Source organism: Lipotes vexillifer, unplaced genomic scaffold (genome assembly GCF_000442215.2).
Source record: "Lipotes vexillifer unplaced genomic scaffold, Lipotes_vexillifer_v1.1 scaffold545, whole genome shotgun sequence".
Taxonomy (NCBI): Eukaryota; Metazoa; Chordata; class Mammalia; order Artiodactyla; family Lipotidae; genus Lipotes; species Lipotes vexillifer.
The window spans coordinates 1,533,036-1,548,434 of NW_006779129.1; the positions used below are offsets into that span (position 1 = coordinate 1,533,036).

The following is a 15,399-nucleotide window of genomic DNA, read 5'->3' on the forward strand; positions in this document are numbered from 1 at the left end:
TGCTCTCCAGCTTCTTATTCTGCCCTTTGGCCCGTGTGATGCTTTTTAATTTCCGTGACCCAAGTTTGAGTCCCCAGTGCCCGTCTGTTCTTTGGCGGGTGCGTGCTCCCCTCTCGTGTGCACAGTCTGCAGGCCGGGTCCCTTCCTGGGGTGAAGATTCCTGGGCACTGCCCTCCAGGGTTTTCTGTTCCCTGCGGGGCACGGCCACCCCCTCGGCCCGTGGGGGCATCGCATGGTGCCGCCAGAGGCCCCGCTCCCACCACATCCTCCCCGCACGCTGTCCCACTTCCAGCTGTGAGCGTGTGTGACGGGTGGTGTGTTCCCATTGTGTGTTGCTCCTCTGACAGCCCTCTGTCAGGGGCCCTGTCGGCAGACGGGCTGAGGTTGGAAGGGGCACATGTGGTGCAAAATCAGCCACACGTAATTACTTCCTCCAGTTCCTGACTTAGAACAGGAAGCATCGTGCCTTCACCAGTGGAGTCTCGGGCGGGCCGGCGTCTTCCCACACCCGCTGCAGCACCGGCCTGGTGAATAGCGGAGCCCAAGCCCCTGCCAGCCCAGCCAGGACCAGCCCTGCTGAGACCTCCAGGGCATCGAGCAGGTGAGTGGACAGAGGCCCCTTTGTCTCTGGGCTGGTTTCTCTGAAGGGGAGCAGCTCAGCCCTGAGGCTCTTCCCTGGCCATGGCTGCTGCCTTTCCCAAGGCAGGCAGCTCCAAGGGTCCCAGCCTGCAGAGGCCCTGGTGGCCCTGGTCCGTGTCACACACCCTGGGATCGTCCACTCTAGGCCCCCTGAGCTGAGATCCGGCAAGGGGAAGTGCTGAGCCCACCGTGGGCAAAGCTAGTGGCGGGGTGATGGGAGGGATGTAACCAAGGAGATGGGACCGGCATGCTGGAAGGATGCACTCAGACCCCAGCCTTGGCTCCCCTGGTGAGGGTCCCTCAACAAGCCCCAGGCACTTGCTGAGCCCCCGATGCGGGGGCTGTGAGGCCGGGCAGAGCCAGGAGGAGGCTGGGGGACAGGCAAAACCCCTGTCTGGTGGGTATGGGGCCGGCACGGCTAGGCTGTGCAGGAGGGGCCCTGGGCCTCCCCAGCTGCGCCTTCCACTTCCTGCTTGAACGGGTCCCGTTCTTTCTTCACAGCTCTGTGGTTGCCGGGGTGGTTCTGTCCTCCAGCAGTGTGTGTGTGTGTGTGTGTGTGTGTGTGTCTGTGTGTGTATGTATGTGTGTGTCTGTATGTGTGTGTGTATGTGTGTATGTGTGTCTGTGTGTGTACGTGTGTATGTATGTGTATATGTGTGTGTCTGTATATGTGTGTCTGTGTGTATGTGTGTCTGTGTGTGTATGTATGTGTGTCTGTGTGTGTATGTATGTGTATGTATGTGTGTCTGTGTGTCTGTCTGTGTGTGTCTGTGTGTGTGTGTCTGTGTGTGTATTATGTATGTGTGTGTGTCTGTGTCTGTGTGTCTGTGTGTGTATGTGTGTCTGTGTCTGTGTCTGTGTGTTTGTGTGTCTGTGTCTGTGTGTGTGTCTGTGTATGTGTCTGTGTCTGTGTGTGTCTCTGTGTGTCTCTGTGTGTGTATGTATGTGTGCCTCTGTGTGTGTGTCTGTGTGTATATGTGTATGTGTCTGTGTTCTGTGTGTATCTGTGTGTATGTCTGTGTGTGTGTCTGTGTCTGTGTGTATGTGTGTGTGTCTGTGTTCTGTGTGTGTCTGTGTGTGTGTCTGTGTGTGTGTGTCTGTGTGTCTCTGTCTCTGTGTGTGTGTGTGTGTCTCTGTGTGTGTGTGTGTGTGTGTGTGTGTGTGTGCACGGTACATTGTCTCGGGGGTGGGTCTGCTGCTTCTCTGGGACTCCCGAAGGTTCACCAGCTCTGGCCTAACGATGTGAACACGCTGGGTGACAGTTAAGCTTTAGGGGGTGAGGCATTGGGTGTGTGACCTAAACCTCCCACAACCAGGCCCCTGGAGGCCTGTCCCCTTAGGAGTGGGGGGGCTGGGGCCCAAGGACCCGGACAAGCACCGGGAGAGGGGACTCACGGCTGCCCCAGGGCTTTGTCCCGACGGGAGTGAATGGAGACATTTCTCGAGGGGCTCGGCCCAGCAGCCGGACACCGCTCCACTGGCCTCGGGTTTCTCAGCTGAAATCCGCATGGATTTGTCTGCCTGCGGCTGTCAGCTTGCCCTGTGCCGGAGCGAAGACCCAGGGCCTGTCACGGTCACTTCCTGGAGATTTCACGAGGGAAGACACCCCAGACAGCCGGGGGCCCAGCAGCTCAGCAGAGGGGTCACCACTGTCCAGGGGATGCGAGGGGGATGCGAGAGGCCTGCCTGCACCCCGCCAAGGTGGGCAGGAGATAGGCCTGCTGCTGGGCCTCCCATCTGTGAAATGGGCCCGTATTTTCACTTCAGCTGACTCTATATCAAATTGTAATTCAAAACCCACTTCCCTGGAGGGGGCGAAGGTGTGGGCCTGCGTCTACAGGGTCCCGCGGGTTTAGCTCAGGCCGAGCTCCGCCGGTTACAGGGCTGTGGAGAGGCGTCCGCCCCACTAATGGGGCAGCACGGAGCCCGCAGTGGCCTCTCCTGACTCAGGCCCCGCCAGCTCTAGGAAGAGTCCTGGGTGGCAGGGTCCGGCAGCCTGCACACCTGTCACCGCGAGCGGCCCACGGTCCCGCCTGAGCCCACGTTGTGGGACAGCTGCCGGCAGTTAATAACTGTGTCCCCAGCTGAGAAGCCCCAACCAGCGCTCCCTGCCAGCACTAGGCAGTCTCCTGGTGACGGCACGGTGACACCACCAGGCGGGCAGGGCTGGGATGCTAGTGTGGTCACTGTCCGTTTCCCTCTGCACAAACTGGACCTAAAATGGGGTGTCGGTTCTGTCATCACCCAGACCTGCCCGAGCGGGGAGCTGAGGCCCGATGGGGGCGCTGAGGCCCCCAGGGAGAACGCGGCTGGCGGGGGAAGGTGCCGAGTCCCATGGGCCCCGGGATGCCGAGACCCACCTGTCAGAGCCGTACTGCCACGCGTCACCTGCCTGGCTGCTGGGGCCCCGTCCCCTGTCCCCTGTCAGGCTGGTGGAGTCCACGTTCAGCTGTAGCAGTGTGCGGGGTCTCCAGACTGCTCAGAAAGAGCCCCTGCCTTCCCGCTCCTGGACAGGGTAGGCCATGTAGAGGGGAGTCCTCCGTGGGCTTCCAGTCCAGGGGTTTCCAGTCTCTCCCACCGCTGACGAGTGGGTGTCTTGGTGACATGGCAGGTGCAGTCAAGTCCCCGAGCTGCCAGCCTGTGACCGGGCAGGCCTTCCTGCCTGGTTCCAAGGTCCCCCGCCACCAAAAGCCAGGGGTGTCCGGGCGGCTCACCCTCCCAGCAGTCGAGCAGCAGGGCCAGGGTTGCCTGGGAGCCAGCAGACCCTGTGGCTTCCGTGTGAGCCCTGGCACGGTCTCTGCTCAGCACAGCACCCCACGCAGCCCAGGGGGTGGGGTGCCACCACCGCAGGGCTCTGATGGCGGTGGAGAGAAACAGGAGCCCGGTACCCTCACTGCCTCTGAAACACACGGAGCAGGAAAGCACGGCTCTGCCCGCTCACCTCGAAGTGGTGTTGAAAAACCCTGAACCTGGGGTGCTCATGTTGGGGTCTGCAGTAGTGCGGGCTCCCCAGAGAGACAGAACCAATAGGATGTGTGCCCGTGTGCGTGTGCGTGTGTGTGCAGGCAGAGATTTATTTTGGGGCTTGTACGATTGTGGAGGCTGACAAACCCCAAATCTGCAGGGCGGGCTGGAGACCCAGAGGAGAGGTGACATTGCAGCTTGAGCCCAAGGCCGTCTGGAGGCAGAGGTCTCCCCTCCTTGGGGGACATCAGTCTTTCCTTTAAGGCCTTCGACTGGTTGGATGAGGCCCGCCCACATCATGGAGGGCCATGTGCTTTCCTCAGAGTCCATGTACGTAATGTTGAGCTCATCTAGAAACACCTTTGCAGCAAACATCCACATCCAGACCAGGGTTTGAGCAAACCTCTGGGTACCACGGCCCAGTGGAGTTGGCACGTGAAATTCACCGTCACAGCATGTGACAAGGAAGGAAACTGAGGTCCGGAAGGGGAAGTCACCTGTCCACACTCACTCGGCAGCTGGGCGCAGACTTGAGCGTGTCAGCCCTGGGGTCAGGGTGACGTGGACCCCCGTCCTGGTGTCTGTCCTGGCTGTGTGGCTGAGGGGCTGACCCTCTCAGAGCCCTCCCTAGGAACAGGCAGCAGGTTTGGTCCGCCCCCAGGGCAGCTGCGGGCGAATCGAGGCTGTGAGTGCAGAGTATAGCCAGGCCAGCAGGGTGGCTGCCGTGGGCAGTGCCCTGCCCTGGTCCTCTGGGATCTGGGGTCCTGAGTGGCTGTCCAGGCAGGGACCGCCGCCCACTAGCTGAGGCTCCCTTGAGGACTGACCATGTCTGCCGTGGTCCCCAGCGCTGTGGCCCAGCCTTGCACAGCCACTGCCCCCTGCCCAGGCGTCGTCACAGAGCAAGCCACGGCCCCTTTCCCATTGGCAGGTGTGGGGTCAGGCCCCTCGGATGCTCAGACCTGGCCAGTCTGAGATGCAGAGGCCTCCGCACCCATGTGGCTTGATTCCGCTGCTCTGGAAGCTTCCGGAGGGAAGGTCGTCCGGGTGTGTCACACCCTGGGCTGCAGCCAGAAGTAGTTGGAAGGGTTCCCTGCTGGCTGAGGAGCTAAGGTCAGGGGCTGAGGTCAGCCTCCTTGACGGACGAGACCTCAGCGAGCCAGGGCTCCTGCCTGACGGGCCTCCGTGGGCATGGGGCACGCGTTCTCTCACAGTACTCCAGGGGCTGGGGGTGCACAGAAAGGCAGCCCCTCGGGAGCCATGCTTCCACCAATTTACTTTCTTTGTAAACATATTTTTATTTGTATATGGTTACAAAAGACAAAACAAATGCTTTACAATTGGTTGCAAGTTGGAAGCATCCAACGGTGGTCTGGAGGCCCTTGCTGAACACCTAGTGATGAAAACCCACCAGTTCATTTTTAAATAGTATGGGTGTGGCCATGCGTTGGTGTCGGCAGCAGTGGGGCTTTCGGGTGTGATGGGAATCTGGGAGGTGCCCTAAGGTCTTGGCAGAGGTCAGAATCCTAGAATCCAGGAGAGCAGTGCCCAAGGGCCAGACAGGCAGCGCTTGTTCAGTGAATGAATGAGTGAGCGAACGAGCTATGAGCAGACGTCCCAGCAGGGGGTCACTGTCCTCAGAAGCGTCCGCAGTGGGAACAGAGAAACTGACCGCTTTAGGAATCTGGAGACATTTCCAAGCAATTCCTCAACCACCACGATATTCAGATTTTCTTAAATGTATGAATTTTTTAAAAAATCATTATATATGTTTATTGTAGAAGGTTTGGAAAATACAAACCAGAATAATGAAGAAAATTGAAAATACTTATAATGCCACCACACAGAAGAAACATGGCCTATTTTGGTTATTTACATTTATTGTTTTCCCGCTCAGCGACTTTTGATTGTAAAAATTGAGCTGCGAGCAGCCGTTCACACATTTTCATGCCATGTAGGTTCCACTGGGTGGGCCTCACGGATGTTAAAAACAGTGTCCACTTTGACAGCTAGACCAGGAATCTAGATATTTTGATTACAATACCCACTTATCAGCCAGAGCAACCTTTCCAAATGTTTGGTAACAAGCTGCATTTCTTCTTTTGTGAATTATCTGTTCACAAGATCCTTTTCTATGGGGTATTTGCCTTTTTGTTATTATTTCTAAAATCTCCTTGGACACAAAGATTACCATTCACCTTCTGCATGAGACAGATACCAAATATTTTCATCTATTCAATTTTTTTTGTACAAAATTTGTTTTTAGAGCCTGTCTTCTTTTTACTTATTTAATTTATTCAAGTGTAGTTGATTTACCATATTTCAGGTGTACAGCAAAATGATTCCGTTTCATATGTATATATTCTTTTTCAGTTTCTTTTCCATTATAGGTTATTACAGATATTGAATATAGTTCCCTGTGCTATACAGTAGGTCCTTGTTGTTCATCTGTTTTATACAGAATAGTGTGTGTATGTTAATCCCAAACTCCTAATTTACCCCTCCCCCCTTTTCCCTTTTAAACCATAAATTTGTTTTCTATGTCTGTGAGTCTGTTTCTGTTTTGTAAATTAGTTCATTTGTATCAATTTTTAGATTCCACATATAAGTGACATCACACGCTATTTGTCTTTCTTTGTCTGACTTACTTCACTTCGTGTAATAATTTCTAGGTCCATCCATGTTGCTGCAAGTGGCATTATTTCATTCTTTTTTTATGGCTGAGTAGTGTTCCATTGTATATAGGCACCACGTCTTCCTTATGCATTCCTCTGTTGATGGACACTTAGGTTGCTTCCATGTCTTGGCTATTGTGAATACTGCTGCTGAGAACACTGGGGTGCATGTATCTTTTCGAATTAGAGTTTTCATCTTAGAGTCTATCTTCTTTTTTTTTTTTTTTTTTTTGATATTTATTTATTTGGCTGCACTGGGTCTTAGTTGCGGCATGCATGCAGGATCTAGTTCCCTGACCAGGGATCAAGCCCAGGCCCCCTCCATTGGGAGCGCAGAGTCTTAGCCACTGGACCACCAAGCGTGTCTGAGTCTATCTTCTTGGTATTTTCTCCCTTAGTTTTTACACTCAGTGTCCTTTACTCTGAGATACACGTTCTTCTGTTGCTTTCATCATTTCTATTTGCTAAACCTGGGTTCACGGGTCCCGTGGTGTGAGGGGGCACTGCCACGGCGCGTGCCTTCCCAGGAACGTGCTCTGCCTGGTGCCTTTGAGGCCGGAGGCCGCTGTTCACTTCCCTCCCCCCGGCCACCGGCCCGAGGGCCAGAGTCACACCGACTCTGTCCCCGAAGCTTCTGGATGCATTTTACGGGCCAGTGCACAGCTCACTGCTGCCTTGCCTCTTCCTTTCCTAAGCTCCCTGGCGACTGCCATACATGGTCTCTTCCAGATGACCCATTTTATTGCTTTTTCCAAAGAAACGATTTTCGATGTATTTATCAATTTTAGCTTTTTGGTTTGTTTTCGGATTCATCGACTTTTTCTGTTGTCTGTGTATTTCCCACCTCCCTTCCCTTATTTCCTGAGCTTTGTGGCTCTTCCTCTCACGTCTGAACTTTCCATCCTGCACGTTTATGATCATTCCCTTCCCTCAGGCAGAAAAGCATTTAGGGCCTCGGGCTTCTCTCTCCATCGGGGACCCGTCGAACAGAGAAAGTTGTGCTGTCTCTTTTCTGAAATGTCTGTACATATAAATTTGATTTCCTCTTGGACTTAAGGGATATTGAGCAGAGTGTTTTAAAGGTTCTAATTAATATGTGTGTGTTGGGGGGCGGTCTCATTTTATTCCATTTGGTCAGAAACTGCGGCCCTTAAAATTTATGCCATCAGCCTTCACGGGTGGTGAACAGAGCAGTGATGAACACATGCAGTGGATTCTCCTGGGGCCGAGAATGTGTGGGTTCAGAGAATACGTGGGTGGCATCCTCCTCAACCCGCTCTGCGCTCGTCTTCTGATCTGTCTGGCAACTCCATGACCTGGGGCAGGGGTGGGGGTGGGGGGAGGGGTTCCAGCCCCCACTGGAATCCGCTTCTGTCCAATTCTTTTTTGTCTTTACATAAAGCAGAAACGACCACATCCTAACTTTGTCTTTTGGTTTAAAAAGGTTGATGCCTATTTTAGATCCATTATCAACCCTGGCCTTTTTCTGCATGAAGCAGCCTTGAACCCTCAGCTCCTGGGATGAATACCGCACCCCTGCCTTCCCCTCTTGTAACCTTTTCCTGACAGCATCTCTGTTGCTTGTCACTTGCTGGCCATGCCTCTTGGAAACCAGCACCAGGTGGTTTATGGTCTGACCTTGAACGGTCAAGGGCGGGCTCTGACGCAAAGTCCTGACGCTCGGTGAGTCCTGGGGCCCCGCAGGGCCTTGTCTGAGGGTCTGCACTTTGGCAAAGCTTTCATCTTTGACAGCAAGCCTGATCTGACAGCAGCTTACTCTGCCTCGGACGTGGGGCCTCCCTCTGCCTCTTAAACTTTTCTTTCTTTTTTGATGTTTCCTCTTTCTCTTCTGTCTTTTACCAAATAGGGACTATGGGCTTTTGCGGAGTGCGTGGGATTTGGGAGGAATATATCCTATTTTTCTTCTGGTGTTCCCTGACGGACCCCGATGCTCAGAGCTTTATTCATCATGAAGGGTGATCCTCAGGGTGCCCGGGGTCCACGGGGATGTGCCACTTCCTGCAGTCGCACTCCGTAGCACCAGCGGCCCCCTGCCGGGCAGGGTCGAGCTCAAGCGTAGCTCTGACGCAATGTCCTCACAGGCCCGTGGGGCCTTGGGTTTCTCAAGCTACCTCGACTTGGGGTTTTGCACCTTGAGTCCTGGGGCGGGGCTGCCCTTAGATCTGGGGAGAGTGCAGCCTCGGGGCCATCGGGGTGGCAGGGAGGGTGCCGCAGGTCTGGGCTCGGGTGGCCCAGCTGGAGCCCGCGCCCTCCTCCCTGCTCTTGGACCAGCTGTCCCAGCCGAGTCGGGGCCTCACATTCACGAGGGCGGCCCGAGCCTGCCCTCCCCCAGAGCGGGACCAGGCCCGCAAGCCGTTCCAGGCACGCAGAGGGAGCCGAGGCAGAGTACGCTGCTGGGGCAGCCGGGGACCCGGGCACGGGCACTGCCCTGCGCTGTCCAGGGGGCCGGGCCCCAGGACAACACCCAGAGGAGGCCTCGGTCTATGAGGCCCCGCCATGATGGTTGCGGCATCGGGGCTTCTGATGGCCAGTCCTGGCCGCCGGGCATGTCCACTGGCACCCCTGCCCGGGGCCGAGAGGAGGGCTGGCTGCAGGCTCCGCGCTCCGAGCTCCCAGAGCCACTGCGTCCTGCCCCCGAGGGGCTGTGGGCACTGGGGCTGGGCCAGAGCCGGGCACGGCGGGAGTCCCAGTGCTTAAGGGGGAAGAGAGAGCGGCGACACCCCTCCCATGGCCTGTGGGTCTTCTTGCTATAACCAAGGTGCTCTCCCCACCGCGTGGGAGGGTGCCTCAGCTGTGAGCGGCACCGGGTCTGCATCCTGCCGCTGCCGGGGCCCTGGTTTCCGCAGGCGAGGGCCGGGGTTTGCCTGCTGGTTGCTGTGACTATTTGGGGTCCGTGGCCACAGGAAAGGGCGTCGAGCTGCTTTTGGAGGGCCTTCCCCATCCCTGGCGGGACTTCCCCCCCCCCGCTGGCTACGTGCACAGCTGGGGCGCCTGGGGCGGGGGCTCCCCGACCTCTACTGGGAGCAGCCTCTGCCTCTGAAGTGGGGTGCTATCCTGAGGCCGACTGGGCCCGGCGGCACCCAGGTCAGCCGGGGGGTTAGTGAGCACGCGCGGGCCTCGCGGGGCGTCCGGCTGTGGAATGTTAGGGACCCAGAGGGCTCTGGGGCAACACGGGGCTTTCACAAGTGGGTGGGTGTGGAGTAAACCGAAAGCACCTTCCCAGCTCCCGCTCTGTGACCCCGGAAGCCAGAGCAGGGCGTAAGTTCTGCTTTTGACCCGAACAGGAAAGAAAAGGGAAGGAGTGTGTTCTGTTATGACACTTCTAGCTCCTGATTGCAAGCTTGGTGGGGACCGGGGTGCGGGGTCACCCCCAAAAGACCGGAGAGTGGGTCTGGGCGGGACCTCTAAGCACTGGGTCCTCCCATGGGACCCCCTGGGACGCTCCTCCACCCCAGAGCCCCTGGTACACATGCAGGGGTTATGGGAGAGCAGAGGCGAGGGCAGGACCCACCTCCAGGTGCCCCCAGAGCCCACAGGCCACGGCAGAGGCCACCACGGCAGGGCCCACATGGTCTTCGACACAAGTGGACCTTGGGTTGGAGCATCTGCCGGCCCAGATTTGGGACCCTGAGTCCACCGTGGCAGCCCAGCACTGTCAAGCAGTGTGCTGGGGAGAGCAGCTGGCGTTTGCGGGTATTCAGGGAAGCCTGTTGACCCTGGTTTCGGATGAAATACCCCCCCTTCCAGCCTGCTGCCTCTGGTTTGCTGGCAGCTCAGCACCCTCTCCGCTCTCTTGGCGTCAGATTAAAAGGCAGCAGCCGTACAGGTTCTCACACGTGGGGGCTCGCGGGCCCACGAAGCGCTGCCAGCCCTGCGGGGAGCTGGCCTGGAGGACGTTTGCTGCTTTGGGCCCAGCCTGGGTCCCTTGGGGCACTTCCGGGGGAGGGTGGAGCTGCCCCGCTGGCCCCTGCGCAGCGGGTTTGAAGGTGCTGTTTCCACCTCTGAGACCCGGAGCCCCAGTGCCAGGCCTCCAGGCCGCGCGCACGCTCTTGCCTCTGGGAGCCTCAGGGCCCCAGCCGGCGGTGGCCCAACACCCTGTCCACGCCTTGCCCCAGGCCCGGCACAGCAGGTGATGGCTCTGCGGGCCCTACTGTTGTCAGACAGCCCAAGTTCGAGCGCCTGATGCACGGTGAGGCCAAACAAACCGAAACAGCGGAGTTTGGAGCAGAGAAAGGTTTATTGCAGGGCCGAGCAAGGAGACGGGTAGCTCAGGCCCAGAAAACCCCGAGCCCCCCAAAGGGTTTCGGCAAAGCGTTTTGAAAGGCCAGGTGAGGGAGGGGGGTCGCAGGGTATGTGATCAGCTCGTGCACAGTTCTTTGATTGGCTGATGGTGAGATACCAAGGCGGGGTCACAGAGGTTCACATTATCAATCCTTAGGCTCCAGGAGGTCTGGGGGCTGCATATGCTCATGGTCATTGTGCAATTAACCTCTTCCATTTGGTAGGGGTTTTAGCATCTGTAAAACGTAGGATATGTGCATCAGATACCATTCGCTCCTTATCTAGGTACTTCAAGGAGGAACTAAAGATTCTGTGACTGCGGTATGGCTGATTTGCTGTTTAAATTCTTACCAGTTCTCCTGGCCCAACTGCCACTTCTGTCACGACGTGTTCACATCCTTTCAATCGTTAATTCTCCAGCCAGGCTTTTGTGACTCAGGGGAGGCCTGGGAGACTAAGCTTTTCTACTGACAAGAGGCAGGCAGAGGATGTGGGGGGAGGGGTCTGTCCCAGGCAGGCCCCAGATGTCCTGCCCCGATTACACATCCTCGCCCAGCGGGCAGCTGGCACAGTCCTGGCGCCGGTAGGTGCTCAGAGTTGGCTTCTCTTCCAAGTCCTGGTTCACCCTCCTCCCAGGAGGCCTGGGCCGGCCGAGTCTCTGCTCCAAGCTCAGCTCAATTCACTGAGGACTCGGGGCCACGAAGGCCACGTGGGGCCCTGACCCGGAGCGCGCGGCACCTTGGGCGCGCGTGTGTGCGCACACGCGTGGTGAGTGTGTACGTGTGAGCATGTGTGCGTGTGTCACTGTCAGGAGGCCCACTCCCTGCTGGTCCTCGGGGGCTGGGGGCTCAGCTGTGCGGAGCGCACGCAGCCCCACTCAGCCCTCCTCTCCCGCTGGCCAGCACAGCCCCATTGAGGGGGGTCGGGGAGACTGACCCATGCTGGCTACGCCCCTGCGCTGAGCACCCCTCAGCAGCAGGGACGGCCTGCCCAGCGCTGCGTCTCTAGGCCCAGGGTCTGGGGGCCCAGGCCCAGTCACCGCCCCCTCCCCTCCACAGGACATGCTGCGCCAGCGCCCCCAGCTGCTGCTCCTAGGGGGCCTGCTCGCCCTCCGGTCTGGTGAGTCCCGCGGGGGTAGCTCCTCATGGGAGGAATGGGACCCGCCCTGGCACCCTCCTGCCCCCAAGTCCCCTGGTGGAGGCTCAGGAAGGGCCCTGCTCTGCCGCCCTCCTCCGTTCCCCCGCCCACCGGCCCACCGTGGGGCCCACCCTCCTGGAGGCCACTTCCCCTGGGGCCCTGGTCTCCGCCCTCCCTCCTGGTCCTGCTGCTGCCCTTTCTTCTCCACCGCCCCCATTCACACCCCCGGTGGTCCGTTGTCGCTCTCCCTGGAGGGCCTGCTGTCTCTGTGGGGGGTCGGCCAGTGCCTGCCACAGGCTACGCCCACCAGCCTGTCTCCTCTCCCCTAGTCCTGTCCCAGGAGTGCACCAAGTACAAGGTCAGCACCTGCCGGGACTGCATCGAGTCAGGGCCTGGCTGCGCCTGGTGCCAGAAGCTGGTAAGAGCCTCACTGAATGCTGTCAGCCACCGGGAGGGGCCTCACGCCTGGCCTGCCCTTCCCCCCTTCCCTCCTCCTGGGCTGGACCCTCTTTTCCTCCTCTGAAACTGCTGGCCTCCGGGAGCTTCACCACTCTGCTTTCTAGTGGGGCAGAAACAGCCCAGGGACACAGTGCTGTCAGAGGGACAGACAGGCAGACTCAGCGTGTCCCCGGGCAGCCTGGCAGGAGCGGATCGGAGAGTGAAACCGCTGGGTCTGGACAGGTGCAGCCCGAGCCCCAGAGGCAGGAGCCCTGGCCAGAGACAAGACAGAGATGCTTGCGGCAGGAAGGCAGCTGCTGCCACCCGCCCGTGTGCCCCGCTGTCCGCTCCCAGAACACGGAGGACTGGGGAAGTTTCCTGCTGGAAACCTAACTCTCTGTTGTCCTTAGTTACTTCATATTTTACTTGTGAGACCCTCTGGGAAGAAAGGCAAAGGCCCAAGACGGCCGGGACGTGGGGTAGCTCCAACTCCTCCTGGGGAGGACCCCTTCCCTAGGGACCCCCAGATGCTGACCACGCCCTCCTCATGGGGGTCCCTGAGGTTCTGACACCACAGGTCTGTTTGGAAACACACACATGCACACATATTATTTTTTTTCCTCAGTTGTTTGAGGGTAGGTTGCAGACACAATCCCTTAATATTTCCAGGGACTTTGCTGAGAACAAGGTACTCACTTACAAAACCACAATGCATTTATCAAAGATTGGAAATTTAACATGGTACTTTACTCTGATCAAATTTACACACCTTGTGCAAATTTTGCCAATTGTTCCAATAATGTCTTTGATATCATCCCCCCCCACACACTCCACACCCACCCCACTGGTCAATATTATAATCCAGCACCACACATTGCATTCAAATGTCTCTTTATCTCCTGGAATCTGGAACATTCGTCAGCTTTCTTTGTCTTTCACATCCTTGACATTTCTGAGGAGATCGCGACAGCAGTTTTGCAGAATGCCCCTCATATGGGTTTGTCTGGCCTTCCCTCTGATTCAGCCCAGGGTGTGCGTTTTTGGCAGGAACCCCATGCTGGGCTCCTGTTGTCACTTCGTCCTGATACTGGGGATGCAGCCTGGACCACTCAGCTGAGGTGGCGTCTGCCAGGCTCTCCACCTATGACGTTACTATTTCCCTTTTGCAATAGTAAGTAATTTGTGGGGAGATACTCCGAGGCCAGGAAATAGTCTGCTTCCCATCAGGCTTTACACCCACTAACTTGAGCATCTGTTGGTGTTGGGTGCCTGAATCAGTTCTCACTGGGATGGTTGCAAAATGGTGACATTCCTGTTCATTACTCCTTCTAATGGCTGCTAATGTAAGGAGGAATTTTTCCTTCCCCCAATCTCCCTCTCTCTGTCTCTCTCATCGGTGTAAACCCGTAGATGTTTATTTTATTCGGTAGCTTATAAGCTATCACTTTCATTTTGCCATTTTGAATCTCGAATTGTTCCCCGTTTGGACTTTGGGAGCCCCCAGGCTGGCCCTGTGTCCTGTTAGCACGCCCCAGCATCACTTCCTGAGCTCTCTTACTCTCTGGGATCGGCAGAGCTCCAGGCCCGTCTGCACTTTCCTCGCCCCCACTAGGGACTCCGACATTTCTCTGAGGGTTCCTGGTTCCCCTTCATGAGAAGCCAGGCTCCCAGCATCTGCAATACACTTCCCCATTTTCTTAATCCTACGATTCACAGAAAGTGGTTGCAGAGTTGCTACCCACAGCACTGCAGGGGGACATCGGGTGTGGTCTGTGTTGTCTCCTCTCGTTGGGGTGCGGTCATAGTACCGGCTTAAAAAGTCCGTCCTTAAGTTGAATTTCTCCCTTCCCTTTCCTGAGTTTATCGTATGCATTTGAAATGCAGTCGGGTTCAGTTGTTTTTAGGGGTTTCTTCCCTCTCCATTCCTGTGAATTTTCTTTCTGAGTACTTAAAGCATTAATAGGGTTCCAAAAGCGAGGACAGTTCAGGAGCAGCTCAGGAAGCACCGCCCCCCTGCTGGCCCCGCCCCGGCGCTGGGCACGCCCCCTGCACCTGCCTGGTCTCCTGCCGGCGGGATCTGTGTAAAAAAACAAGTTCTACATTTGATAAATTCAGAGGTTTATGGGGAAGACAGAAATAAAAATTGTTTAAATACAGAGTAATATGTGATGAAATAGGGTTATGCCTAAGGTGGCACAAAGAATTAATTGTTAGAAGGATCAAAGAAGATTTCACGTGAGCAATGGCACTTGAGTTAGATCGTGATGGATGAGTAGGCATGCCGGAGGAAGCCGAGGGCAGGACCCTCCGAATGCGGCCCTCCCTGCCGTGTCCACATCCAGGGGGCCTTCGTGGGGGCACAGTGGTCACGAGGGAAGACCCTGGGAAGACCCAGGACCCCCACGCTCCCCTCCGGCCTGTTTCCTTCTGAGCTGCCTGGCCCAGAGCCCTGGCCTGTATTCTGGATCCGCGTGGTGCCTGGGGGCCAACACGTGGGCCAAGAGGGGGCGCTCGCGTCCCCTTGGGAGGTAACCACTCCCTCCTTCGCCCGGTGCTGCTGACGCTGCCCAAGGGCCTGAAAACCCTGGGCCACGTGCTCCGTGGGCCGCGCAGAGTCCCCGTGGCTCCACCTGGGGCTGGAGCCGTTGGTTCCTGAGTCGCCTCTGCCCGCTCGCGGGCTCTCCTGGGATGCGGAGCCTCGTGAAGAGGCCCTCTGGAGGCCGCCCAGCCCCTGCCTCGTCCCGCTGCCACCGGGACTCCTGACCTGAATCTGGTGCAGATGAGGGGGTCGGCATCGCACAGCACCCACAGTGTGGGCTCCCATCTTTTCTCTGCCCCTGACCCCTGACCCCTGGCTCCCCCAGAACTTCACGGGGCAAGGGGAGCCTGACTCCACTCGCTGTGACACGCGGGAGCAGCTGCTGTCAAAGGGCTGCGCGACAGATGACATCGTGGACCCCAGGAGCCACGCCACGACCCAGGAGGACCAGGTGGGGGGCCAGAAGCAGCTGTCCCCACAGAAAGTGACGCTCTACCTGAGACCAGGTAGGCTTGGCCTCGGCTGGGGGTGAGCCAGCCCCTGATGGCCGCGTATCCCATGTGTCCAGGTCAGACAGCCAGGTGGGCTGGGCGAGGCCCTGGGACTGCTGGGAACCAGTCTGAGCTCTTCTCTCTGCCCCAGGGAGGGTGCCCCCAAGAACCCCGTCTGCGGCTGGGGGCTAGTCTCTCTCTTTTTTTTTTTTTTTTT

General features: G+C 57.4%; 1 protein-coding gene across 1 annotated transcript in view; it reads left to right on the forward strand.

Moving 5' to 3' along the window:
- The first annotated feature begins 515 nt into the window (after nucleotides 1–515).
- The window catches only part of ITGB2 (integrin subunit beta 2), a 27,595-nt gene continuing 12,711 nt past the window's right edge, over nucleotides 516–15,399 (forward strand). The window contains exons 1-4 of the mRNA XM_007452488.1: nucleotides 516–601; nucleotides 11,636–11,696; nucleotides 12,044–12,132; nucleotides 15,017–15,197. Of these exons, the coding sequence (XP_007452550.1) occupies nucleotides 11,639–11,696; nucleotides 12,044–12,132; nucleotides 15,017–15,197 (328 nt within the window). The 5' untranslated portion in view covers nucleotides 516–601; nucleotides 11,636–11,638. The remainder of the gene's footprint in view (nucleotides 602–11,635; nucleotides 11,697–12,043; nucleotides 12,133–15,016; nucleotides 15,198–15,399) is intronic.